Source organism: Cervus canadensis, chromosome 22, assembly GCF_019320065.1.
Source record: "Cervus canadensis isolate Bull #8, Minnesota chromosome 22, ASM1932006v1, whole genome shotgun sequence".
Taxonomy (NCBI): domain Eukaryota; kingdom Metazoa; phylum Chordata; class Mammalia; order Artiodactyla; family Cervidae; genus Cervus; species Cervus canadensis.
The window spans coordinates 2,486,852-2,512,119 of NC_057407.1; the positions used below are offsets into that span (position 1 = coordinate 2,486,852).

General features: G+C 58.3%; 1 protein-coding gene across 1 annotated transcript in view; it reads right to left on the bottom strand.

Moving 5' to 3' along the window:
- Positions 1–1,529: 1,529 nt before the first annotated feature.
- The window catches only part of WNT7A (Wnt family member 7A), a 66,497-nt gene continuing 42,758 nt past the window's right edge, over positions 1,530–25,268 (bottom strand). The window contains exon 4 of the mRNA XM_043443451.1: positions 1,530–3,829. Coding sequence (XP_043299386.1) covers positions 3,350–3,829 — 480 coding nt within the window. The 3' untranslated portion in view covers positions 1,530–3,349. The remainder of the gene's footprint in view (positions 3,830–25,268) is intronic.

Sequence of the window (25,268 nt, forward strand, 5' to 3'; positions counted from 1 at the left end):
ATCCACCCATCCACCCCTTACCCACCCATTATCCATCTATCTGTCCATCCACTTACCTGTCTTCCATCCACTCACTCATCCATCCATATATCCATCTACCTATCCCTTCATCCAACCATCCATCCACCCATCCATCTACCCATCCAGTGACCTACCCGTGTACCTATCCATTATCCATCCATCTATCTACTCACTCACCCATCTCCCATCCACCCACCCACTTATTATTTATCCATCTATCCAGTCACCCATCTACTCACTCATCCATCCATTCATCCATTTACCCATCCACCAACCCACTCACTTACCCACCCTTTATCCATCCATCCATCCATCCACTTATCCATCCTACTAGCCAATAATACATCCATCTATCTACCCACTCACTTACCTATCCATCCATTATCTATCCACTTACCCATCCTCCATCTACTCACTCATCCCTCCATCCACCCACCTATCCCTTCACCCATCCATGTACCCATTCAGGGACCCACTACATACCCCCCATCCATTAGCATCCATCTATCCATCCACCTATCCACTTACCCATCTATCCTTCTATCTACCCATCCACCCACATACCCACCTGTCTACTATTTATCCACTTATCCATCCACCCATCTACTCACTCATCTATCCATCCATCTACCCATCCACCAACCCACTCACCTATCCACCCATCATCCATCCATCTGTCCATCCACTTAGCCACTAAATCCACCCATCCATCTACCCACCCACTTATCTATTCATTCATTATTCATCCACTTACCCATCTTCCACCCACTCATTCATCTCTCCATCTACCTATCCATTCATCCACCTATCCATCCACCCATCCCTCTCCCCATCCAGTGACCCACCCATGTACCCACCTATTCATTATCCATCCATCCATCTACCTACCCACTCACTAATCTATGTACCATCCACCTACCCACCCACCTTTTATCCATCTACTCACTCACCCATCTATCTATTCATCTGCCTACCCACTTACCTATCCATCCATTATCCATCCACTTACCCATCCTCCATACACTCACTCATCCATCCATCCACCTATCCATCTAGTGAACCACTCACCCACCTACCCATTATTCACCCATCTATACATCCACCTATCCACTCACTCATCCACCACCCACCCACTTACCCACCCATCCATTACCATCCACTTATTCATCCACCCACTCACCCATCTATTATCCATCCATTTATCCTTTCACTTACCCATCCATCCAACCATCTACCTATTCATTCATCCATCAATTCATTCATGATCCATCCACCTGTCCACTGACCACCCACCTCCCTACCCATCCATTATCCATCTGTCTATCCATCCACTCATCCATCCATCTAGTTATCCATCTACCCATCCACTTACCCACTCATCCATCATCCATCCGTCTTTCTAGCCACCCATCCGCTCACTGATTCATCCGTCCATCCACTCATTCCTTTATGTGCCTACACATCCAGACACCCATGTAAAGAAGACAAAAAAGGTCCAAGGGAAGAAGTCAAGCCACTGTCCAGTCATTTTATTTGTCCATGCTGTGACCCAGGCCCGGTGCTAACACTGGGGAGTCTGACACTGCCTGGAGACACTGAGGGGCTCCCAGTGTGTGGGGCCAGGGGACTGTTGTCTCAGAGGTATCTGAGTTTCACCAGTGTCTGCGGGCACAGAGTTCAGAGATGCCATCTCTTCTTGGTGGCTCATCACAATTGCCAAAGGTCCCAGCAACCTGCTTCACACCACAAGCCCTCACCCATAAGCAGACACCCCTGGGACCACAGCAGATCAACAGGCACACAGCACCCTGAATCTCCCAGGCACGTGGAGAGAGATGCACAGATAGCCATGTACATGCAGGAGCGCACTAGACGTACACGTCAGCACCCAGAAGGGGCTCGAGGGGGCGGTCACACGATAGTGCTGAGGATCCCTAAAGTGTCTCTCTCTCTCTCTCACACACACACACACACAGGGAAATGCAAACAGACATGCATTAGAACACCCACACCCTCCTGGAGGAGAGACTTCCAGGTTCAGAGGCACCGGACATCGGTGGACCCAGTGAAGAGGCCTCATCCACACCTCTCTGAGCCCTGGGGCTGTGCCATCCAGGAAGCCCTGCTGCTCGAGGGAGCCCCTCACCCAGCTCTGCTGCCCCGTAACAGAGGACGCCCAGCAGTGGCAGGGTGTCCTGAGGAGGAGCGGGCTCCCTTAGCTGGCTTCTGCCAGGCGGTCATGACGTGTCTCTGTGACAGCCACGTGGGGCCCAGGACACGAGCCTACCCTCCACATGGCTCCTCTCGAGGTCACAACTAGGGGGCCCTGCTCAAAAGGCCGGAGCTCAACGAGCCAGGGCCAGGGCCCTGCCTCCTCCTCGGGGAAACCGCTGACTGCACGGCCCAGGCGTCTGGGGCCGCTCCTGCCCACTTGGCCAGCAGGGCTGGAGAGCCCAGCTGTGTGAGTCAGGGTCTCCGTGGGGCCTGACCCCACACCCAGGCCTGGCCCCTCCTTACCCCAAAGGGAGTACCGGGATTAAGAAGGAGCACAGGTCGTGGAATGATACAGGCAGACTCAATATAAATAAAATATTCATATAAAAATAGTCTCTAACAAAATATTCTCTCTTATCCAGTGGCTCACTTTCCAGAAGGTGGGAACAGCTGGGGGTTTGAGCATTACCTTTCCTCTCTCTCTCTCTCTCTCTGTTCCAAACTGGACTTTTCTAATGGGGAGGTTTGAGCTGGGGAGGACTATAGGCTGGGAACCGTATTCTAGAAAACGTCTCCCAGTTCCAGGCCAGCTTAAATCTCTGGAGAATTAGCAGCAAACAGCAAAAAATATATGTGTGTGTGTGTATCTATATACACACAGAAAGGATGTCTGCCCTTGCCCTTGAACATCTAGTGCGGCAAGGGGGTCCTCGCGAAATCAGCTAGGAAAAAGATCTGCCTGAAGAATCACTATGTACAGTTCTATTCCACTCCTTGTTCTAGCGGCAGAACCATCATCCCACAGGGAAAGCCAGTGGTCCACGTTGATTGCAGAAAATGGATCCCGACGAGGTGGAAGGGTTCTTGTTTAATTAAATAAATTAATATTATTTTTTTATATCAGAATAAATTGTTAAATATTGCTATTACTGTCGAGGCCCCCGGGGTCCGGTGCTTCTGGCTCTGCTCCGGCCGAGGGCGGCGTCTGGGTGCGGCATGGATGGCGACTCGGGGCCCGGGAGGGGTCCCCCGCCCCCCCCTCCACCGGCAGGGGCAACCCCCCCCCACAGCAGACAAGACCAGCTCAGCAGCGGCGCGGAGGCCGGGCGCCCGCTCACTTGCACGTGTAGACCTCGGTGCGCTCACTGCACGTGTTGCACTTCACGTAGCAGCACCAGTGGAATTTGCAGTTGCACTGCCACACGCGAGCGTACTGGTGCGTGTTGTAGCCGCGGCCGCAGCACATGAGGTCGCAGCCGCTGGCCTGGGGCGCCGTCTTGTTGCAGGCGCGGCCCTGCGTGCCCACGCTGCCCGTCACCGGATCCTCCTCGCAGTAGTTGGGCGACTTCTCGATGTACACCAGGTCGGTGTCCATGGGCTTGCGGTAGGACAGCGGCTTCTTGATCTTGAGGAAGGTGGGCCGCTTGTTGCGGCTGGCGCGCACGGGCTCCACGTGGACCGCCTCGTTGTACTTGTCCTTGAGCACGTAGCCCAGCTCGCGGAACTGCGGCAGCGTGGTCCAGCAGGTCTTGGTGGTGCAGGAGCCCGACACGCCGTGGCACTTACACTCCAGCTTCATGTTCTCCTCCAGGATCTGCGGGGGGCGGGGGGGGGGGGTGGGGGGCGGGGAGAGCACAGCGGGTCACTGCAAGGCTGGGCAGGCAACCCTGGGACCACCCACCGGCCCCGCCCCCCGCTGCCCCGCCCCCTCTGCCCCGCCAGGCTGGGTTTGCCCTTCGCTTTTCTTTCTGGGGGTCTTCCCTGGTGGCTCAGCTGGTGAAGAATCCGTCCGCAATGTGGGAGACCTGGGTTCGATCCCGGGGTTGGGAAGATCCGCTGGAGAAGGGCAAGGCTACCCCACTCCAGTATTCTGGGCCTAGAGAACTCCATGGACTGTATAGTCCATGGGGTCTCAAAGAGGCGGACACGATTGAGCGACTTTCACTTTCACTCGCTGTCTTTCTGGTGCCGGCAGCTCAGACCTGGATGCAAAGCCTCCCTGGGACTCGCCTGCCCTCCCTGCTCCCGACCCCGAGGGAGCCTCACGCCGCTGCTTAGATCCGTGCAGGCCGGTCTCGACCACACGTGGGTTCTCTCGGGGCTGCGCAGGCTTAAAATCACTTGGGAACCAACGTTTGAAAGCCAGGAGGAGACTTTCAAAGACAGGCTTCCGGGTGTTCTGCCAGGCTGACAGAACAAGTACCCGGCAACTCTGGAGTGATGCTCAAAATTATTTCATAACCAGAGCAGCTGGGCGCTGACCTGCTGGTGTGGGAGCTGGCCACAGAGGCCAGCACGGTGGTCCAGCGGCGTCCGGCTCACCTCAGCCAGCTCGGCCACCCAGGCAGTGATCCCCAGACCTGCAGCAGCCTCCGCCTCCCCCTAGGGCCGGCAGCCCTCAGCTCGCCCCAGTCCTTACTGTTTCCTGGGGCCGAAAGGACTGGTTTAAGTCCCAGATCTAACATGAACCTGCTGAGCACCCTCAGGCAGCTTGCTGTTTCCCCATGTGCAGAAGCAGGGTGATGGTTTGCTTCATTATAACCCTCCAGTGAGACACTGGTCAGAAAGGAGAGAGGGTGGACTTCTGAGACGCACAGGAAGCTCAGCTGTCTAAGACACACTTTGGCATGGAAGAAGCTGGGTGCAAAAGCGAATCTAGTATGTGACGGCAGTGACAGGAAGTTCCAGGAAAGGCAAAGCTAACGACTGGGGTCCACGGCATCTTTATTCTCAGCTACAGGCTGAGATGGCCCATGGCCTGGATTTTGCTGCCCCTGCTGCAGACATGACTGAGCGACTCTCTGCAACCCCATGGACTGCAGCACGCCAGGCTTCCCTGTCCTTCACCATCTCCCGGAGTTTGTTCAAACTCATGTCCATCAAGTCAGTGAGGCCATCCCACCATCTCATCCTCCGTCACCTCCTTCCCCTCCTGCCCTCAATCTTTCCCAGCATCGGGGCCTCTTCCAATGAGGCGGCTCTTGGAATATCCCAACAATTAAAGAAGACAACGTTTACCAAATCCCCCACAGGACAGGATATTTATATTGCTATCTAGGTTTTTTTTTCTTTCCAGTTTTTGTCTCCTTCCCTCCCTCCTTTCTGTTGTTCATTGGTGTAAACTCTGCGTGAAGAGGCATCTTTGGAGCTAAACTGTCTTCTACTTCCGGTCATCTTTAGCATGATGTCATCCTAACAGACTCTTGTTGCTGTGTGCCAGGCACTGGGATGGGCGTGTGCTGGTGAACGTCGTTTCTGGGTCATCGCGTGTGAGCGTGTCTGTGGTCCTTCGTCCACACTGTCCTGCTGCCTCTGCCTGTTCCAGTTACAGACTAAGTGAACGGGGGAGTAAGCGACCTGGGCACACTCTGGGTCCACGCGTTTATGTTGTTGCTGTTTTGTTGCTAAGTTTTGTGTCCGACTCTTTGGGACCCCACAGACTGCAGCCCACCAGGCTCCTCCGTCCATGGGATTCTCCAGGCAAGAAGACTGGAGTGGGCTGCCATTCCCTTCTCCAGCGGATCTTCCCGACCCAGGGATCAAACCTGCGTCTCCTGCACTGGCAGGCGGGTTCTTTGCCACTGAGCCCCCAGGAAAGCTCATGCACTGGCGTCTTATTTAACTCTGTGGGGTTAGCAGGATTCTATTTAACGAGGCAAAAACCAAGGCTCGGCTAACTCCCAGAGCGGGTCTGTGCGGTGTTCGGAGGCCAGGGTCTTACTGCCGAGGGGTGCGAGTCAAGAGCTTGGTGGCCAAATACTTGCTGTGTGACCTTGGGATTGTCACTTCCCCTCTCTGAGCCTCAGCTGCCTTCAGTGAACATGCAGTGATGGCAATTCCATCTTCTCTGACAAAAGTTAAGGGGGCTGGAATAGAATCTGATGTTCCAAAAGTAGCCGTTAGTTCTGCCTCTGGGCTGGGCCTGTGTGGGTGCTGGGGACACAGAGGTGACCAGGTCAGATCCCTGTCTCCAAGGACAGGCCTGTGTCCAGGGTCCTCTCGGCCCTAGATGCTCCAAGTCCAGGAGGTGATTGGCCACGATACTCAACAGAAGAGAAGCCCACAGCGTCGGCACTCAAACACACCAGAGTGTTCTGGGACTCAGCTGAACGCCTGCTTTCAGGACACCTGGTGGGACAGAGCACGTACTGTTGTGTGACCCTCACGTGCTGCAGCCGGTGGTGGGGAGCAGCCCCCCAAGTCACACAGATGTCCCCATCAGTGAGCAGACAGCCCCCAAGTGTCACCTCTCCATGTTGGCCTAAAAAGCAGAGGCGTTGTGTGTGTTGAGGGCAGAGCTCAGCAGGCGTTTCTGGGGCCCGATACCCTGGCCGGTGGATCTCAGAGCATCAGAGCCTCCCCCATGGATGCCTGGGGTGAGGGGCATTCAGAACAGGTGCTGACACTGAGGGGGGTTGAGGACGCGGACACACGGAACTCTGGCTCGGAAGTGTCCCTTCCAAGGTGTTTGCCCTGGAAACCGCGTGCTCACAACCAGGTTCAGGGATGTTCCTGCCAGCAGCGTTCATGGACGGCTTTGTGGGCACAATCTGATGTCCGTCCATGGTAAGATGGATGAACGGAGGAGAGTGGGCTCAATGGGGCCCTCGAGGACAGGGACCTTGAACAGCCACAGCGGCAGAGGTCAACCTCGGAACACCGTGGGGAGGGAAGGGGGCGGTCGTGGGAGCTCTGCACAGAATGACTGCGTGTGTATCAAGCTCAAAGGCGGCTAAACTGGACTGTAGAGAAAGTGGTTGTCCCTGGGGTAGGAACTGAGGGACTGGGGTTGGCTAGGGTCACCTGGGGGGGTCCTGGCAGCTTTCTGTTCCTTGATATGGGCACTTTATCTTTATTCCTTTAAATCCTTGTGGATGATCTGAGAGCTTTTTTTGTACATGAGCTGTGCTTGCGATTTATAAAAATGCAACGGGCGCAGGAGCCCGTAAGCACATGGAGAGAGAGTGCATGTCAGTAGCTCCGGGAAAACGAATCGGCACCGCGGTGAGCCGCGCGTGCCGCCCACCTGGATGCCACGAAGGAAGCAGGGAGACTGCTGTTCTAGGACGACGTGAGGCAGTGGGAACCCCGTGTGCTGCTAGGGGCGATGTGAGCAGGCGCGGCCCCAGAAACAGCCTGGCAGCGCCTCCAAATGACTGGGGACCGTGCTTCCGGCATCTGGTCTCCCGTCCTCACCCCTCATCTCGCAGGCTGAAACCCTAGCCCCCAAAGGGAGGGTCTTCAGTCACAAGTGAAGCCCTCATGAATGCTATTGGTGCCTCATGAACAAAGCTCCAGAGAGCCCCTTCCAACCCAGGAGGACAGAGAGAAGGTCCCGGCCGTGAGCCAGGAAGTGGGTCCTCACCAGGGCACAAGCCGCACCTCGGGCTCCCCACTCCCAGAACTGGGAGAAGCACATTTCTGTTGTTTTGTTCACGTGCCGCCCAGTCTGGGGCACACTGCGGGAGCTGCTCGGGCAGCCCGAGATACCCAGCAATTCTCCCTCTGGGTGTTGGATTGGCCACAGAGTTCATTTCAGTTTTTCCGTAAGATGTTAGGGCAAGGATAACGAGACATCTGTTCATCACCTGGGCACACCTGGGTCCATGCCTTTATATGTGGCATCTTACTAACTCCACGATTCCACTTAACAGGGGTCTAAGGGTCAGCTAACTCCTAGAGCAGGTCTGTGCAGTGTTCGGAGGCCAGGGTCTTATTGCCAAGGGGTGCGAGTGGAGTGGTTGCTGGCTGCTTATTTGCTGTGTGACTTTGGGGTTGTCCCCCCGCCCCCTGAGTCTCAGGTGCCTTCACTAAACATGGACTGAAGGCAATTTGATCTTTTGTGGCAAAAGTTGGCAGGGGTGGTGCTGGGAGAGAACAGATATTCCAAAAGTCGCCGTTAGTTCTGTCTCTGGGCTGGGCCTCTGTGGGTGCTGGGGACACAGAGATGACCAGGTCAGATCCCCATCTCCAGGGATATGCCCATGTCCAGGGTTCTCTTGACCCCAGATGCTCGGCCTCCAAGGGAAGGTAGCCCCAGCAAGTCAATACACCCAACAGAAGGGAAGCCCCCACACACACATCCACATTAAAAGACTGATTAAAGCAATGTTTACATCAGCATCCTTTACAATAACCCCAAAGTGCAAACAACACCAATGGCCACCGACGGGTGAAGAGATAAAATGCGGTCCATCCACACAGCAGAATAACATCCATAGAAAGGGAAGAGGTGCTGACCCCTGCTGCACCACAGGTGGACCCTGGACACATGCTGCTCAGTGACCGAAGCCAGCCCCACGGGACCAGGTCCGGTCTGATCGCGTTTACCGGCGACGTCTGGGAACGTCTGGCGCTATGCAGACAGAAGGCAGACCAGAGCAGTGGGGGGTGAGTCCTGAAGGGTGCAGCGCTCTTCTGGAGGTAAGCTGACAGTGGGGATGGCTGTGCATACATGGGAAGATATCAAACAGTGTGGAACTGTACCCTTTGAGTGAGGGCCACACCATGGTGTACGCAGTAGACTGTAACTAAGTTGGCTTTAAAAAAAGAAAAGTTCTTGGTCGCTTGTGAGGAAGCACTGGGTGACACTGTGTGTCCTTGGTGGTGACCCCCTGGGCAGCGAGCCCCAGCGCCAGGGCCAGACTCCCGGGAGACCGCCTCCAGCTCACTGCCTCCCTCCTCATCTGGGGCCACTGTGGCCTGAGGCTCTGGCAGCATTTGGATGGGCCCCTGATCGCATGACACACAGCCCGTTAATTAACCCTGCAGACTCTGCATTTTGAGAGCTCGGTGATCACATTAAGTCCGCATTAAGCTGGGTGGAATCACAGCCGCGCTGGCCAGGACTGGTCACTCGGACGGGCACCGAGCCCTCTGCCCCAGGCAAGGGGGCGCGAGCAGAGGAAACGCGTGTGGGACAAAGCCAGGCTCGGCTCCCACCCCCGAGGCCAGGCTGGCTGCCAGCGTCTGAGCCGCCCGGGGCGGGGGGCCTTCCGGGGCCCCTCTCACTTTGGGCCTGGGCTGCAGTTCTGGGTCAGGCAGTCACGGGTCTGCACCTTCCCCATGGCCTGGCCTGGCCCACGGCTGGTGCGCTCAGGAGATGGCCAGAGAGAAGTCAGCAACAGGTGCCTTCACACCCTGGCATGGCTGGTACCCCGGGCTTGAGCACCCAGCCCGAGCGTCTGGGGTCCTGGGGGCCCTGCATTGCCAGATGGAGGGGAGGTCAGGGGCCCTGGGGAGGGGCAGTGGGGGGCCTAGAGCCACCCGAACAGACCTCTGTCAGTAGTTTCTGCCCCTGGCTGCACTTCTGGGTCCTTCCTGGCTTAACGGCTGGGCCCCTGAGACTGCCCAGGCGATGCCACATTAGCATCCTTGATGCAGAGACCTCTTGGGACGAAAGGAAAGGCCACCGAGAGAGCAGATCACGAGGCCCTCCGAGTTCTCCTCCTGCCCCTCACCCCACCTGTCACCGCCGGTCAGGCAGGGCACGGACTGGCCTTCATGGAAGCGGCTCTGGGTGACGACCGGGGACTCACCCGGAGCCACTGAAGCTGTGCCCTTGCCAAGAGCACGTGGGGAAGCAGGGCGCAGGCACCCACTTCAAATAAGAGAATAGCGAGACAAAGACGGTGGAGCTGGGTCAGGGGTGCGGAGCGTGGGGGTGGGAGGCAGGCGGCCACGTGACCCCGCCGGGCGGGGACATCCTCTCTGAAGGAGGGGATGCTCCAGCAGAAGCAGAGGCCCGGGGCAGGCCGGGGTGGGGTGGCACAAGCCTGCTCCCTCCTTTTGTTCTCCCTTGAAGGACAGACACTGCGGCCAGTGGCCAGAGGGCCCGAGGCTTCCGCTGAACAGGGTCAGGGCCGTGCGGTGCCCAGGAGGGGGGCATCCCACAGGCTCTGCTGACCACGCTAAGGAGCTGGGGCTTGGTTTTTCTGTTCTTAGTGGAATATGAGTTCCTGGTGTATAGCATCGTCCATCAGCCACACGTACGAAGCGATGTGCGTGAACCTACAGCCTGTCATACAGAGTGAGGTCAGTCAGAAAAACAAACACGTTTACGCACAGATGTGGAGTCTAGGAAAACGGTGCTGATGAAGCCCTGCGGCAGGGCAGGAATAGAGACGCAGCTGGAAGAACGGACTTGTGGACACAGTGGGGCAGAGACGGGGTGGGACGAACTACAAGTAGCGCTGACGTGTACAGACTACCGCGTGCAAACAGGTGCCTCGCGGGGAACTGCCGTCCAGCACGGGGGGCTCAGCGCGGGGCCCTGTGATGAGCTAGAGGGCTGGGGTGCGGGGTGGATGGCAGGGAGGGAGGGAAGCTCAGAGTTCCAGATTTACTGAGGAAATGTCAAAACAGTACCGAGGGTCCCAGTACACCCTTTACCCCCTTTTGCCCGTGACTAACATCTCACCTCAGTACAACGTCAGCTTATTAGCACGGTGCATTAATGAATGAGCTAAGGGCTTCCCTGCAACGCGGGAGACCTGGGTTCCATCCCTGGGTCGGGAAGATCCCCTGGAGAAGGGAAAGGCCACTCACTCCAGTGTTCTGGCCTGGAGAGTTCCATGGACTGTAGGGTCCGTGGGTTCACAAAGAGCCGGACATGACTGAGCCACTTTCTTCTTATAACCGTCGCTTGTTAAGTGAAGTCCACACTTCCTTCGGACCCCTGGGTTGGTACCTCCTGTCCCCTTCCTGTTCCAGGAGCCCATCCAGGTCACCCAAGGCATTCAGTCCGCCTGTCTCCCTGGGCCGGGAGATGGGGTTTTATTGTGTGAGGACAGGACAGCCAGTGGCGGCCAGGAGCAGGATTTATGATTTTTAAAAGTCCTCTCATTGGCTGAAACAAAGGCGCCACTCACTCTGGTGCCGGGAGACTGTGTGTGTGAGAGTCCAGGGGTATTTGGGAAAGTTCTGCACCTTCTGCTCAATTTCACTGCGAACCTAAAATGTGTCTGAAACATAGTCTTTAAAAACTCCCAAGCGAGAGGCTGTACGCAGGGAGAGTCCCTGGAGTCCAGACTTGGTTGATTCTGCTGCTGACAGGCTGGGGGCGCCTCCCTGGACCTGGGTTAACTAAATGATTCCCAAGGCTGCTTCTGACTCTAAGAACCCTGACCTCATAGTGACACGGCTCTTCAACGCAAAGTGTTTTCGGGGTCTGACACCTGCTGAGAGATGGGCACTTCCATCCCATTTCACAGGTGAGGAAACTGAGGCTCAGAGAAGGAAAGGGACTCAAGACAGCAGCGCAGGCCGCATCTCCTCCATACGTCTGTCCGGAGCACTCCCCACCCTCCGCCTCCCGCCCCTTCCCAGGAGACTGGCCCGGAAGGCTGCACCCCTGAGCTGGCTCTCGTTCCTAGGGGTGAGTGGTCTGGCCCCGAGCACACCTGCCTCGGGATGGTGTGAATGCAGGAGGGTCTGGCCAGTGGAAGGCCCCGGAGAGAGCCCCGGGGGCAGGGCCAAGTCCTCGTACTGGTTCCTCCCTGCCAGCCCCACGGGGCGGCCGCGTCCCCCTTGCCAAGTTCACAGGTCACGGCTCCTGCTCCCACATGCTCTGTGCGTCCACGGGGGTCCAGCAGCCCGACCCCCTGGCCCATCCGGCCCGAGGAGTAATGGGCGCCCTGCTGCCAGCCCCAGGGGGTGTACCCTCCCTCTGGATTCCCTCACCTGTGTCCTCTGTTAGCCCCGTCTCTGATAAAACAGCGTTCCTGCGGGGTGACGCACAGCCACACAATCCGCCCTCCTAAACGTGTGCGCGTCAGTGGCTTCAGTATATGCAGCGTGTGCAGCCGTCAGGGCCAAGGGCAGAGCGCTTCGTCACCCGCGAGAAAGCCCACGCTGCCCAGCAGTAGCCACTCCAGTTCTCCCTCCTCTCGGGCCCTGGCAGCTGCTCTTCTGCTCTCTCTATAGATTTTTCTGCCTATTCCGGACATTTCGTATAAACGGACCCACAGAGCGTGCGGCCTTTTGTGTCCAGTTCCCCGCACTCAGCATAATGCTTTCAAAGCTCACCCACGGTGCAGCAGCTCTCAGCACCCCGCTCCTTTTCACGGCTGAATAATATTCCCTGGTTGGCCGTGCGGCGCTCTATCCACCCAGTCACCAGCTATTGGCCTGCAGGCTCTCTGGTTAAAATGGTTCTGGACTTCCTGGTTGGAGCGTGTCGGCCGCCCGGTGCTACCCCCTGGTTCCTCGCGGCAGGCCCAGGTACGAGCCGCCCCTCGACTCCCAGCCCGCGCGCTCTCCCCTCCCTCCAGCTCTGGGCCCTGCACCTGCCGGCCCTTATCTGGAAGGCCAATCTTTACTGCCATTACGGAGGCTCGACCCAGCAGTTCCACCGCAGAATATGTACCCTCCGGGCTGGGTGCGTGCATGTGTAAAATGACAGCCTCTGAGAGGTGTTATCGGCAATATCAAAAGGCCGAAAGGCTCTCGGGATCCACTGAGGGACCGGTTCTGTGAATCACAGGGCACCGATGGGCTGGAATGTCCCGAGCTGCCGGAGAGGACGAGGCGGCCCTGTGCTTTCCAGTGAGACGCAACGGTGGAGAGAACAGAGGTGCGCAAAGTATGCGGAGCACGAGCTGTTCGTGCGAGAGAAAGGCCTGTGTGTGTGTTCTTGAGAGCACAGAGCACATGCCCGGAGGAGCAGGGAGACGCTGGGAGGAGCAGCTGCCTCTGGAGAGGGCAGCTGGCACCTTCCTTGTCGTAGGATTGTTCTTGCTGCCATCTGAATATACTACCAGGTCGGAAAAACATCACCTCCTCCACAGAGCCTTCCCGGATTGCCAGGGCGGTCACGGACTCCCCCATGGTTTCCATCCCTGTCCTGGGCTGTTGGGTAGTTTTCACTTTGTCTCTCTGGTGACCGTATGTCAGTTATTAATAGCCTCTGGCGTCAGCCCAGCAGCTCCCTGCAGTGGACATGGAGCCCTGCCACCTAGCCCCCCGCCTGAGGTGGTGTGCTGGTAAACCGGCTCCCAAGAGAGGAAAGAGCCCAGTGTGGGATAAATGCTCCCACCACGGCCAGTTTTAAGCTACCAGTGGTTTAACCATCAGCTTGCACATCTCCAATATTTAACACGGGGTCTTGTGAGTGCTAGGAGCCAGCTCCAGGACACCATGGGACCGGGCAGCCTCCAGCTGTCAGATCCTGCAGGGTCCGTCCCAGCCCCACATACCTGCCGCCTTCCCTGCAGCCGGGGACCGAGAAAGGCAGGGGTCCCAAGGTCCGGCTGCTCTGACGGGCAGTGCCCGCTCTGGAGCTCCCGCCGAGGCTCTGCCGGGCCCCATGCTGCAGGGACACTTCTGCCCCCGCCCTGTTCCTCTCCACCCACTTCGCGTGGCACGCTCAGTTGTGTCTGACTTTTCATGACCCCCATGGACTGTAGCCCGCCAGGCTCCTCTGTCCATAGGATTCTGCAGGCAAGAATACTGGAGTGGGTTGCCATCTCCTCCTCCAAAGGATCTTCCTGACCCAGGGATCGAACCAGCGTCTCCTGCATTGGCAGGCAGATTCTTTACCACTGAGCCACCTGGGAACCCCCTTCACTGATTCCTCATGAGCAGCTTGGACGGAACTCCATCTCAGCCTCTGCTCCTGGGGCAGAGAGAATGAGGAGATCACCCCCCACCAGCGGTGACACTCCCCCCACCCCCAGCCTCGGGCAGGAGCCTGGCGCGGAGGAGGTGCCGGCCAGCCGAGAGGGGAGAGGGGACCCGCTGTTCATCTGCACCCGTGCGCATTCCTTCAGTCCTCCCCCGTCTGCACGGAGCACCTGCTCACCTCTGCTGCGGGGGCCCCAGGGGTCCGTGAGACAGACACGGGCCGTCCTGCCTTTCCCGAGCCTGCGGACCCAGACGAGCAGCCCTGGAATTAATACTGCCCCAGATCAAAGTCGGACAGTGCTGTGACGGAGCGAGACAGGGAGCAAACAACACTCGACCCGGGAGGAGCTGCCCCGTGTGTAGCAAGGACCAGAAGCCAAGCAGGACACGTGAGAATCTGCCAAACTCAAGACGACACACAGGAGGAAAGACAGTCCCCTCAGTAAAAGGTTCCGGGAGGGCGGCAACATGAAGAGAAATGGACACAGAACACCCTTTAACACCATGCAATGGATGAAAGATCTAAATGACAGACTGGATACTGTAAAAGCCTTAGAGGAAAGCGTAAGTAGAACACTCTTTGACATAAATTGCAGCCGTATCTTTTTGGATCTATCTCCTAGAGTAACAGAAATAAAACAAATGGGACCTATTTAAACTCAAAAGCTCTTGCACAGGAAAGGAAATCATGAACAAAATGAAAAGGCGCAGAGGAATGCAAATTAAAACTACAAGGAGGTATTACCTCACATGGGTCAGAATGGCCATCATCGCAAAAATCTACAGGAAATGCTGGTCAAGGTGTGGAGAAGAGAGAAGCCTCCCACACTGTTGGTAGGAATGTAAGTGGGTATGTCCACTATGGAGAACAGTATGGAGGTTCCTTGACAAGCTAAAAGTAGAACTTACCATATGACCCAGCAATCCCACTGCTGGCCATATGCCCAGAGAAAACCATCAACCCAAGAGACACGTGCACCCCAATCTTCACTGCAGCACTACTTGCAACAGGCAGGACATGGAAGCGACCTAGATGTCCATCGACAAAGGAATGGATGAAGGAGATGTGGCACGTACCTACGGTGGAATACTACTCAGCCATAAAAAGGAACAAAATTATTCTGTTTGCAAAGACATGGATGGACCTAGGGACGGTCGTGCAGAGTGAAGAAAAACACCGTATAGTGTCACCTATAGGTGGGATGTAGAAAAATGGGTCACGTGAACTTATTTGCAAAGCAGAGAGAAAGACACAGATGTAGAGAACAGGTGAGAGCAGGCGGGTTGGGGGAGGGATGACTTGACGAACACACACCACCGTGTGTGACGTAGACGACTCATAAGAACCTGCGTCCAGCACAGGGGTCTCTGCTCAGGGCTCTGTAGTGACCTAAACGGGGAGGAAGTCCAGAGCAGAAAGGGCATGTGTGTACATGTAACTGACTCACCGTGGTGTAGACGAGAAACTAACAGCACCAGAAAGCAACTATACTCCAATAAAAACAAAACAAAACCTGACAAGTCGCAGAATGAAAGCAAATATTTGCAAACAATGCAACTGACAAGGGATCCATGTCCAGAATTTACAAACAGCTCACGGGGTTCAATATGAAATAAAACAAGCACCGATCCTATCCAACACTGGGCAGAGAAACCTAAATGGGCATTTCTCCAAGGAAAACACAGATGGCCAAGAGGCGCTGGGAAAGACGCTCAACGCAGATGATTAGGAAGAGAAATGCCAATCAAAACTACAATGTGGTATCAGCTCACACCAGTCAGAATGGCCATCATCAACAAGTGTACGGACGATACACGCTGGAGGGGGTGTGGAGAGAAGGGAGCCGTCCCACACTGTCGGTGGGAATGCGTGTTGGTACCTCCAGCATGGAAAAGTGTGGAGCTTCCTTGGGAAGCTAAAAGCAGAGCCACCCTATGACGCAGCGTGGCACTACGGGGCGTATATCTGCAGAAAACTGTAATTCCAAAAGGCACGCGCACCCCAGTGTTCAACTACTTAACACCAGCCAGGACATGGAAGCGGCCCAGACGTGCACGGCAGACGGACGGGTAAACAAGAGGCGGCTCATACACACAGCGGGATGTGACTCGGCCATAAAGGATGGAATAATGCATCTGCGGCAACATGCACGGGCCTGGAGATGATCAGACCACGTGGAGTCAGTCAGAGGACACAGATGCCGTGGGATACGGCTTACAGGTGGAATCTAAAACATGACACAAATAAGCTTACAAAACAGAAACAGAATGAACTGATACCGACAGGGAAGGATGGGGGAGCGACAGATGGGGAGTTTGGGATGGACGTGTACACGCTGCTCTATCTAAAATAGATAACCAACAAGGACCGATGCTATAGCCCAGGGAACTCTGCTCAACATTCTGTAATAACCTACGTGAGGAAAGAATCTAAAGAGAGAATGGATGTGTGTATAACTGAATCCCTCCGCGGTACGCCTGAAGGTAACAGCAACGTCGTTAGTCAGCTGTGCTCCAATATAAAATGAAAAAACTTTTTAAAGAAAATTCAAGCTTGGAATAATATTAAAAAGTTTCTGTGGAACCTGAGAGAAGCAAAGAAATGTAAATACGTAAAGGAAAAGAAACCAAAATCTTCTCTAAATATACGTGTCTGGTAGTCACTCAGACATACCGACTCTTTGTGACCCCATGGACTGTAGCCCGCCAGGCTCCTCTGTCCATGGGGTTCTCCAGGCCAGAATACTGGAGTGGGTTGCCATGCCCACCTCCAGGGGATCTTCCCGACCCAGGGATGGAACCCAGGTCACCCCCCATGGCAGGTGGAGTCTTTCTTTACCACCAGAGTCACGTGAAAAGCCCTGACATTAAAGAAATAAAACCATCAAGGACCTCCTGTACAGAGCAGGGAACTCCGCTCAATATTCTGTAATAACTTAAATGGGAAAAGAATTTGAAACATAGAAACGTCTGTATGTTTAGGTGGGTCATTCTGCTATATCCCTGAAACTAACACAACTCTGTGAAACAACAATACTTCAATAAAAAGTTTTTAAAAAGTTGAACTCAGGGGAGATGGAGGAACAGCACGTGCCAAGGCCCGGAGGTGGGCGGCATGCGGACCAGCCCCCCAGGAGGAGCGGGAGGAGACGGGGCTGGGGCCGCGTGTGGGGGCGGCGGGGCTGGACGCTCAGGGCAAGGGCGCTCCTGATGAGCTGCGGGCCCAGGGGTTCCAGGAAGGGGCCTTTCTGCAGGAAGGGATCAGGTCTGGCTGACCCCCTGAGAGCCGACTCCAGAGAGGGGGGAAATGAGATCAGAGAGGCAGAGTAGAGGGCGGGGTAGGCCGTCCCCATCACCCAGGCCGGAGACGCTAGAGGCCCCGATGGAGGCGGCGGCAGTGGGGGGCAGGGGCGGTGATACCCGGTGGGGTGGAGTGCGGGGCCCCGGGTGACTCACGGGCCTCTGCAGGACACAGAGGCCGCCAGGGACCAGGCCGGGAGCCAGGCTCGGGGAAGGGCAGGTGTCGAGGGCGTGATGGCGACATTTCAGGCTTGGTGAGCGGTCGGGAAGAGGGGCTTCTAGGGGAGCAGAAATCTGAAATCTGGCCCTGGTCAGCTTAAGCGACCACAGTGGACGATCCCGGTCAGGATCCAGTCACTTCTAAAAGCCTTGATAAAACGTGGATGAAAACAGCCAGAAGTAGGACACCCACCTCCATCATTCTGGGTATTAAAAAAAAGATTACAGAAGCACAAGAAATGAGAGAATGAGAAAAGATGGCCGCCAGCTAACTACGAATTAAGAGGCTGCTAAAAAGGCAGCCATCTGAAGCCGCATTAACAGAGGCCTAACGTTCATAACGCAGGAGCAGACAGTCTGGCTGTGTGACCTTCAGAACTGGGCTATGCCCCCACGGATGGACAGAACCAGAGAGCACGCTTACCAAAGGGGCTGGAGAGCCCAGGCTGATGGAGCTGGAACTGCCCCCCTAGAGAAGGCAGATTCTGGGGCCCTGCGCACCACCCCCTACACCCTGCTGGCCTGTCCTGGGGCGGGGTAAATGGGAGGGGCTGTGTGTCCAGAGGTCAGAACCGGGACCCCCGCTGCAGGGGATCCCTGCAGCAGATCCCAGCTCCGTGCGAAGCCAGGAGACCCCGCCACGCTGGCCGGCACTGGAGGGGCCGCGGGAGGTGGGGACCTCCTGTCCTGGGAGGTGTGGGGGGCGGCAGCTGGGGGGTCTGCAGGGGCCATTCCTGAACTGGGTGGGGCGGGGCTGCTCTTAACCTGCTCCTCTGTCCCCCAGCCCGGCAACCAAACCTGTCTGGAGTAATAGGAAGGATTTTCTGCACCGCTGGAGGGAGAAAAATCAATCTCTCCCTGACAGGTCCCCCGGGAAGTGCCAACAATGTACCAGGTGCTGCCCAGAGCCCGGAATTACCAGGGCGGGGCTCCCAGGCCTGGGAGGGGCCTCGGGAGAAACTCGGCTCCAGCAAAAATTCCTGATTCATGACACCCAACAGATACTATCGAGGTTGGCCTCCTGGGCCACCCCAGACTTTGGGGCTGCCTGGATGATCTGGGGGTGGACTTCCTGGAGGAGGAAGGGGTCCTCCGGGGAGGGAGGTCAGGCAGTGACCGAGGGCCTGAGTTCGGAAGCCAAAAGCTGTTGGCCAGTGTTGAGCTCCACTGCGCCCCTCCACAATGCAGCCCCCACCCGGGGAACCCCCGGCCCAGGACGATTTCCCCACCTCGCGGTGACCGGCCCTCCTCCATTCATCCCCGCATGGCCCGGCCCAGCCCAGCCCTCCTGGGGCCTCTGCAAATGCCACCTCCTCCTCCTCGGAGCGCCCTGCCCCTGCCCCACCCAGCCCAGGAGGACTCCTCCAGCACGGACCTCTCCCACGCCCGACACCCTTCTCTTTGTGCCCCTGTTTACCGCCAAACTGCGTGGCCTCCAAGCTCTGCAAATGTGGACGGCCCGATGAGGCGTTCTCCAGCCACGGAAACTAAAGTGGCCCCAGCCCAGTCCTCACTGCCGCTTGCCACCAGTCATCTCTCCAGTTCCCACTGGTCACCGCTAAGTCCGGGCTGGTGACTCAGGCAGGTCGGGACCAATCAGAGGGAGTCCTCGGGGTTCGGCGAGAGAAGGAGCGAGATGGAACGCTTTAGACGACCACCAGCTCACTGTGAACTAAGAGGCTGCTAAAAAGGCAACCGTCTGAAGCCGTATTAACAGTGGTCTAAGGTTCATAACACAGGAGGAGACGGCCTGGCCGTGTGACTTTCAGAACAAGAACCACAATTTCCCACCAGAGGAGCAGGAGGGGCTACAGAGGACAGAGCCACGGATGGGCATCTCGCAGCCACGTGGTCTGACCAGGAAGGCAGAGCTGAGGAACAGAGAGAGGGGGAGGGGTGTGTGGACGTGGCTCCTGGGAGTATCATTTGTGCCCTGGATCAAGCTGGCCCTGAATCCACTACCCCGGGACCAGTTGCTTCCGTGAACTAATGAATTCCCTTTTAGTTTTTAGGCTGGCTTGAGTCGGGTTTCTGTCCTCGTGGATTAAAATGTTGTACCTGGCCGAGAGGTCCTTTTGTCTGCAGCGCAATGCTTCATGTAAACCCCAAAGCCAGTCCCTAATTGGTGGGTGTGAAGTCACAGCAGGAAGCAGAGCTAAGAGCCTCCGGCTTGCTGGGCATCTCCAGCTTCGGTCCAGGCAACCAGACTCAATCACCACATGCTGGTGGTGGCAGAAATGGCCACAGGAAACAGGGCCCACTGCCTGCCCGCCCGCCCCCCACGACCTGACCACAGCTGGCTGCCTCTGACCACAGCAGGGAAAACACTGGACCCTGCCTGATAAAGAGAGACCCGAGAAGGCAACTTCCGTTTTCCATCTTTGGATGCTGTGGTGTGAAAGCGTGACTGCGGGAGCTTAGGCAGCCGCCTTGTGACCCAAAGGCAAGAGAACCAGAGGCCAACAAGGTGACGAGGGCAACGGAAGGATGGAAACGGCTTGGGCCTCGCAGAGTCTGCAGAGCCTCTGAAAGAAACTGCATCCAGACTTTCATTTTGCAGGAAAAAGCCAACTCCTATCATCGAAGCCACACCTCATGAGGTATTCTGGTACTTGGCACCTTGCACCTTCAGAGATCTGCTCCTTGTCGTCAAGCAGGAGCAACTCTTTCCTCAGAGGAAAGCGTGGAGATTGAGGAGAGAAGGGCGGGGCTTCCCTGGTGGCCCACTGGCTAAGACGCTGAGCTCCCAATGCAGAGAGCCCCGGGTTCGATCCCTGGTGGGGGAAGCACATCCCACAGGCGGCAACCAAGAGTTCACATGCCCCAAGCACAGATATCTCCTGCCACAGGGAAGATCAGAGACCCCAAGTGCAGCCAAATAAATATTTTTTTAAAAGACCTCTTCGAGTTTTCCTTGCTCTGCACAACGAATGCTGGGGTGAGCCAGCACGGGGCAGGCGGGGTGGGGGGCAGGGTCGTGGGGTGGAGGAAGCAGGCAGGCCCAAATCCTGGTTCTGCGCCTACGTTGCTGTGTGGCTGCTGGCAAGTCCCCTTCCTTCTCTGGGCCCCGGTCTCCTCTGCCTCTAGGACGAAGGCCCCAGAGGGGACTTCCCGAGAGAGAAGATAGGGACACAGAGGGACGAGACGGGCACGTTCTCCCAGGTATCGCTGGGGCAGGAGCAGAGACAGAAGTGAGGGAGTGACCATTCCCCCGGAGTGGGGGGCACTGGGAGCACCCACTGCAGCCTGTCTGCCTCCCTCCAGCCTCCGCCCACACCTGGACACCTCTCCTGTCGGAACCCCACACCCAGCTCCTGCTGCCTGCCCGGGTGCACCGCACAATCACCGCCTCCTTCCCACATGCTGTCTGCCCTGGCCCCCGCTGCATCCCTGCCCGTCCATGTGGACGCTGCCCTGGCCCCTGCCGCATCCCTGCCCGTCCGTGTGGACGCTGCCCTGGCCCCTGCCACATCCCTGCCCATCATCCGTGGGGACACTGTGCCTCCTCCCATGCCCAGACTCCAGCCACTCCCTCCCAGCAGGAGACCTGGCTCCGGAACCTTCTTCAAGTCCCCCCAAGGTGTCCGACCACCTGGGAGAGGCCGCACCAGCTGGGGGGAGCAGAGAGCAGGGGGCAGAGCTGCTGGGCGTGGAGGCCTCCTCTCCCAGGGCCGGGCTGGACCAAGGGAGGGGACGTGGGCAGGGGGATGGTCCCCGGGCCCCGGCTGCCCGTCTCCAGGCAGCACGTGGCCCACACAGCCTGCTGCAGGAAGGCCCGCACGGGGCCCTCCACCTCTGCATGTGATCCAAGGTGCCCCTCACTGTGCACTAGGGCCACGGCCTGTGCCGGGCACCCCGTGCCTACTTCCTAAGGAGCCGACAAGGTGGGGGCCCCACTGGAGTCAAGGCCGAGGGCCTGGGTGTGCCGGGCACCTCTGTGCCCCCTTCTCTGCCCCCGAGGTCAGCCTGTGTCTGCTGCACCCACAGATGCCCCATGCTCAGCCTCTGGCCAGGCCCAATCAGGGGAACCCCAGTCTCCAGCCTGGGTGCTGAAGCGCCTTGATGCCACCCGCGCCTGTAAGTAACCCCTTCGTTAAACTCCCCTGTGTTACCCCAACTGTGCCATCCACCAGCCCCCCCCCCGACTGGGACCCGGGGTGAGCTGCCCCCACCACAGGCTTCGGTTCTGTCTCCATGTTCGAGGGGACATAGCCCGTGGTGGCTGCATCAGGACCGGTGACCCACGGCGAGGTGCCGGGTCCAAGGAGCCCTCGGAAGGGCAGCCGTGTTGCCGGTCATCACCCGAGGGTGAGCGTAGGGACGACTGCCCATCAGGGCCCCGCGCCCATTCCACGCCAAGCTGCCCAGGGTCACAACTTCCCATCTGCGCACCTCTCCCTCCTGCCGGACTGTGAGCGCCCCCCACCCCCCGAGAGCAGGCACCACCGAGCCCGACTCCAGTCCGAGCCGCCGACAGCATCGGCTGGCATCCCGAGCGCTCAACAGGCAGCGACTCACTGAAGCCGCCTGGTGACCCCATCAGGCACGTTCATCCTCGTCAGCCCCACTTTCCAGAGCAGGAAGCAGAGGCGCCAGGGCCTCACAGGTGGGCAGCGCTGGGCTGGTGTGAACCCAGGCAGTCGGGCTGTGGGACACAGCTGAACAGAAGGCAGGCACGCATGCCGGGTTGGCCTTGTCCCCCCAGGCCACGGTCACAAGGCTGGACGGTGCAGTGGACGCCACGGCGCCCACCCAGGCCCTCTTCCAGGACTGAGCACTCACCAACCAGCTGCCCAGGGTGTCGGCCTCCTGGAATCCTCCTCCAGGAAGATCCCCTGGTGGAGGGCATGGCCACCCACTCCAGTATTCATGCCTGGAGAATCCCCTGGACAGAGGAGCCTGGTGGGCTATGGTCCATGCGGTCGCGAAGGGTCTGACACGACTGATGGGACGCAGCACGCATAGGAGCCCCCGTACCCGAGCTCACAGCTCCTCGGCAGGGCGGCCACGGCCAGTGCCTGGTTGATGCTGGGTCCCGGGGGGGGTCCCCTGCCTCCCCCTGGGGACGACGCTAAAGGGACGTCTGGAGCCCGGAGCCGCTCCCAGGACCCACCGGAGCCTCTGCAGCCTCGGCATCCCTGCCTGGCTTCTCTCCCACTTCCCGGGAAATGCGCGGCGGGTGAGTGTCCACGTCGGGGACCCTTTCCGAGGACCCTGGTCTAGGGCACCGTGGAACCCCGTGGGCAGAACGCCGCCCCCGAGACACGGGAGGTGCCACAGGTGTGAGCGCCACGCTGGGAGGGGGCTGCGGGCCCCCCATCCCCTGCCCCCCCGCCCCCCAACTCCCACACCTTTCTCCGTCGCCCCTCCTGCCCGCACGTCGATCCATCATGAGCAGAAAACTTCACTTCACTCAGCTGCAGCTGTGTTCCTCTGGGCGACTCAGATGAAAGAGGGGGAAAGACAGCTTTTTTTTTTTTTTTTTTGGTAAACACGTGGAGTATTTTCTCCTTGGTCACATTCTTTGAGTCACTCTGGATGCACTGACTCCAAGCAAGGATTCCTGCCTGCCTCCGGTGGGGATGGCCGGGGAGGCCGCGTTCCACAGAGCAAGGCTGCTGGAATGTGGCCGGGTTGGCCCGGGGAGGGGTGCAGACTCCGGCTGGGGCCTCTGGAACGAGCAGCGTCAGCCCTGTCCCCGAGGGAGACGCTCCCAGGTCTGGACTGGGACCTGCCGAAGTGAGCGTGGGCTGGGTGACGGTGGCTCAGACTCCATCCCTGGCTCCCTGTCATCCAGGGCTTGAAGCCCAGGGTCTGGGGCCTGCCAGCCTCTGCCCATGGTGGGGCCTGGGAGGAACTGCTTCTCGGGGACAGACGGCCCTCACCCCAGACTCGTCTCTTTCTTGACCTGACTCTCGCACACTCAGAGCACACATGTCACCACCTCCCGCGCAAGCTTAGTGCCCTGGGGCGTGGACTGTAGCCCCAAGTGAGGCAGCCAGGTGCCCCCAACTATAGGGTGAGGGGCAAGGAGGCTGATGGGAGTGAGTGGAGCCACAGAAACACGTTCCTCCCGACTTCTGACACATCACTGGATTGGCCTTGGCATTCATTCATTCATTCATTCATTCACCCATTGTTCAGTCGCTGAGTTGTTGTCCAACTCTTTGCAACTCCATGGACTGCACCCCGCCAGGCTCCTCTGTCCGTGGGATTTTCCAGGCAAGAGGCTGGAGCAGGTTGCCATTTCCTCCTCCAGGGGATCTTCCCCACCCAGGGATGGAACCCGCGTCTCCTGCATTGCAGGCGGATTCTTTACCGCTGAGCCACTGGGGACGCCCATCCACTCGCTCACTCACTCGCTAATTTCAACTTTCTACCACGTGTTCATTGAATCGCTGTCCCAGGCAGGCCTGAGGTCGGTGACTGGGTGGCAGAAAGAGGCCAGGCCCCTCTCACCAGAAGCTGACGACCTGGGCAGGGAGGCGGCCTGCACCCGACTGTCGCACGGGCACGAGGCTGACGCTGGCCTCTCCCGCTGGCAGCTCTGAAGAAGAGTGCCTGCTGGCCCCTCCCGTGCTCACGGACCCCCAGCAGTGGCCCCCGGCCCCCCACAGCCCGACTGGAAAGTGCTTCCAAGACAACGGGAGCAGCTGAGTCGGGGAGGGGGCACGCGGCATGGAGGGACTATTCCGGCGGCTCCAGGTTTGGGGGCGCCTGGGGGGGACCCTGGAGCGACGGTGGCTGCTGGCCAAGTGCTGGCTCCGTGGGTCCCCGTCCCCCTCCTCCACCCTCGCGGTCCCTGCCGCCTCTTTGGCTATCCTGCACCTCCTCTGTTTGCCCTGATCGCCCAGGTTCCTTGCGGCTCCTCCCACACCCCCGGCACGCTCCTGCCTCAGGGCCTTTGCACGGCCCGCTCTCTCCATGGTTCCCGCCCTCACTTCTTGGGGGCCTCTGCCAGGACTCTCCCTGACCCCTGCCCTGGTTCGTCTTGCTCCCCGCGGGCATCGATATCTGACATAGCACACATTGCTGTCCTTGGCTTCTCTTGTTTACCATGGGAACGCCACCTGCCCAAGGGCAGGGACTCAGTCTGTCCACTCCTGCCACGGCCCCGGCGCCCAGACTGGCCTCCAGAGCAGGCCTGGTGCTCAGTAACTGAGTGAATGGCTGAGAGCAGGCCCGGCCAGAGTTGGGGCGGGGGGTGAGGAAATGACCCCCGAGCTGACACGGGATGAGAAGGGCCAGGCTGGGCGCAGAGGAGGAAAGGGCAGGCCGGGCGGAGGGAACAGCATGGGCAAAGGCCTGCATGGAGGGGAGCCGGGGAGCCCCGAAGTGGGGAGGAAGCCGGTGGTCTAGCTGCAGGGCCGCCTGCCTCCCGTGGGCCGGGGACTTGGCATCGCAGTGGCTCCCTGAGGCCACCACGGGGAGGACAGACCCGAGCAGACACGGGGAGGAGGAGGACGCGGCTCAGCCAGGGGCAACTGCAGAGGGAAGCCGGGAAGCAGAGATGCTAGAGAACCGCTCGCCTCCCCCCACGGACCCAGCCTGCGTCCACGGCACCTATCCGGCTGCGTGGCCCTGGCCAGCCCCGCAGAGAGGCAGGACCAGAGCACCCGGGGCACAGGTCCTGCCCGCATCCGCCCAGACCCTCCTTCTCTCTTGACCCACAGACCTGGGCTCTTTCAGGGACGGCCCCGAAGAGGATGGACTTCAAGGATGTGTGGGGCCTAAGCACAAGGACAACGCAACACTCAGACCAGAAACACGTGTCCTCGCAAAACCCGTCCACGCGTGTCCACAGGAGCCAGAGGGTAAAACAACCCAAACGGCCAGCATCGGATGAACAGATAAACGAGACGTGGTCTAGACTACAGGGCAGTATCACTCAG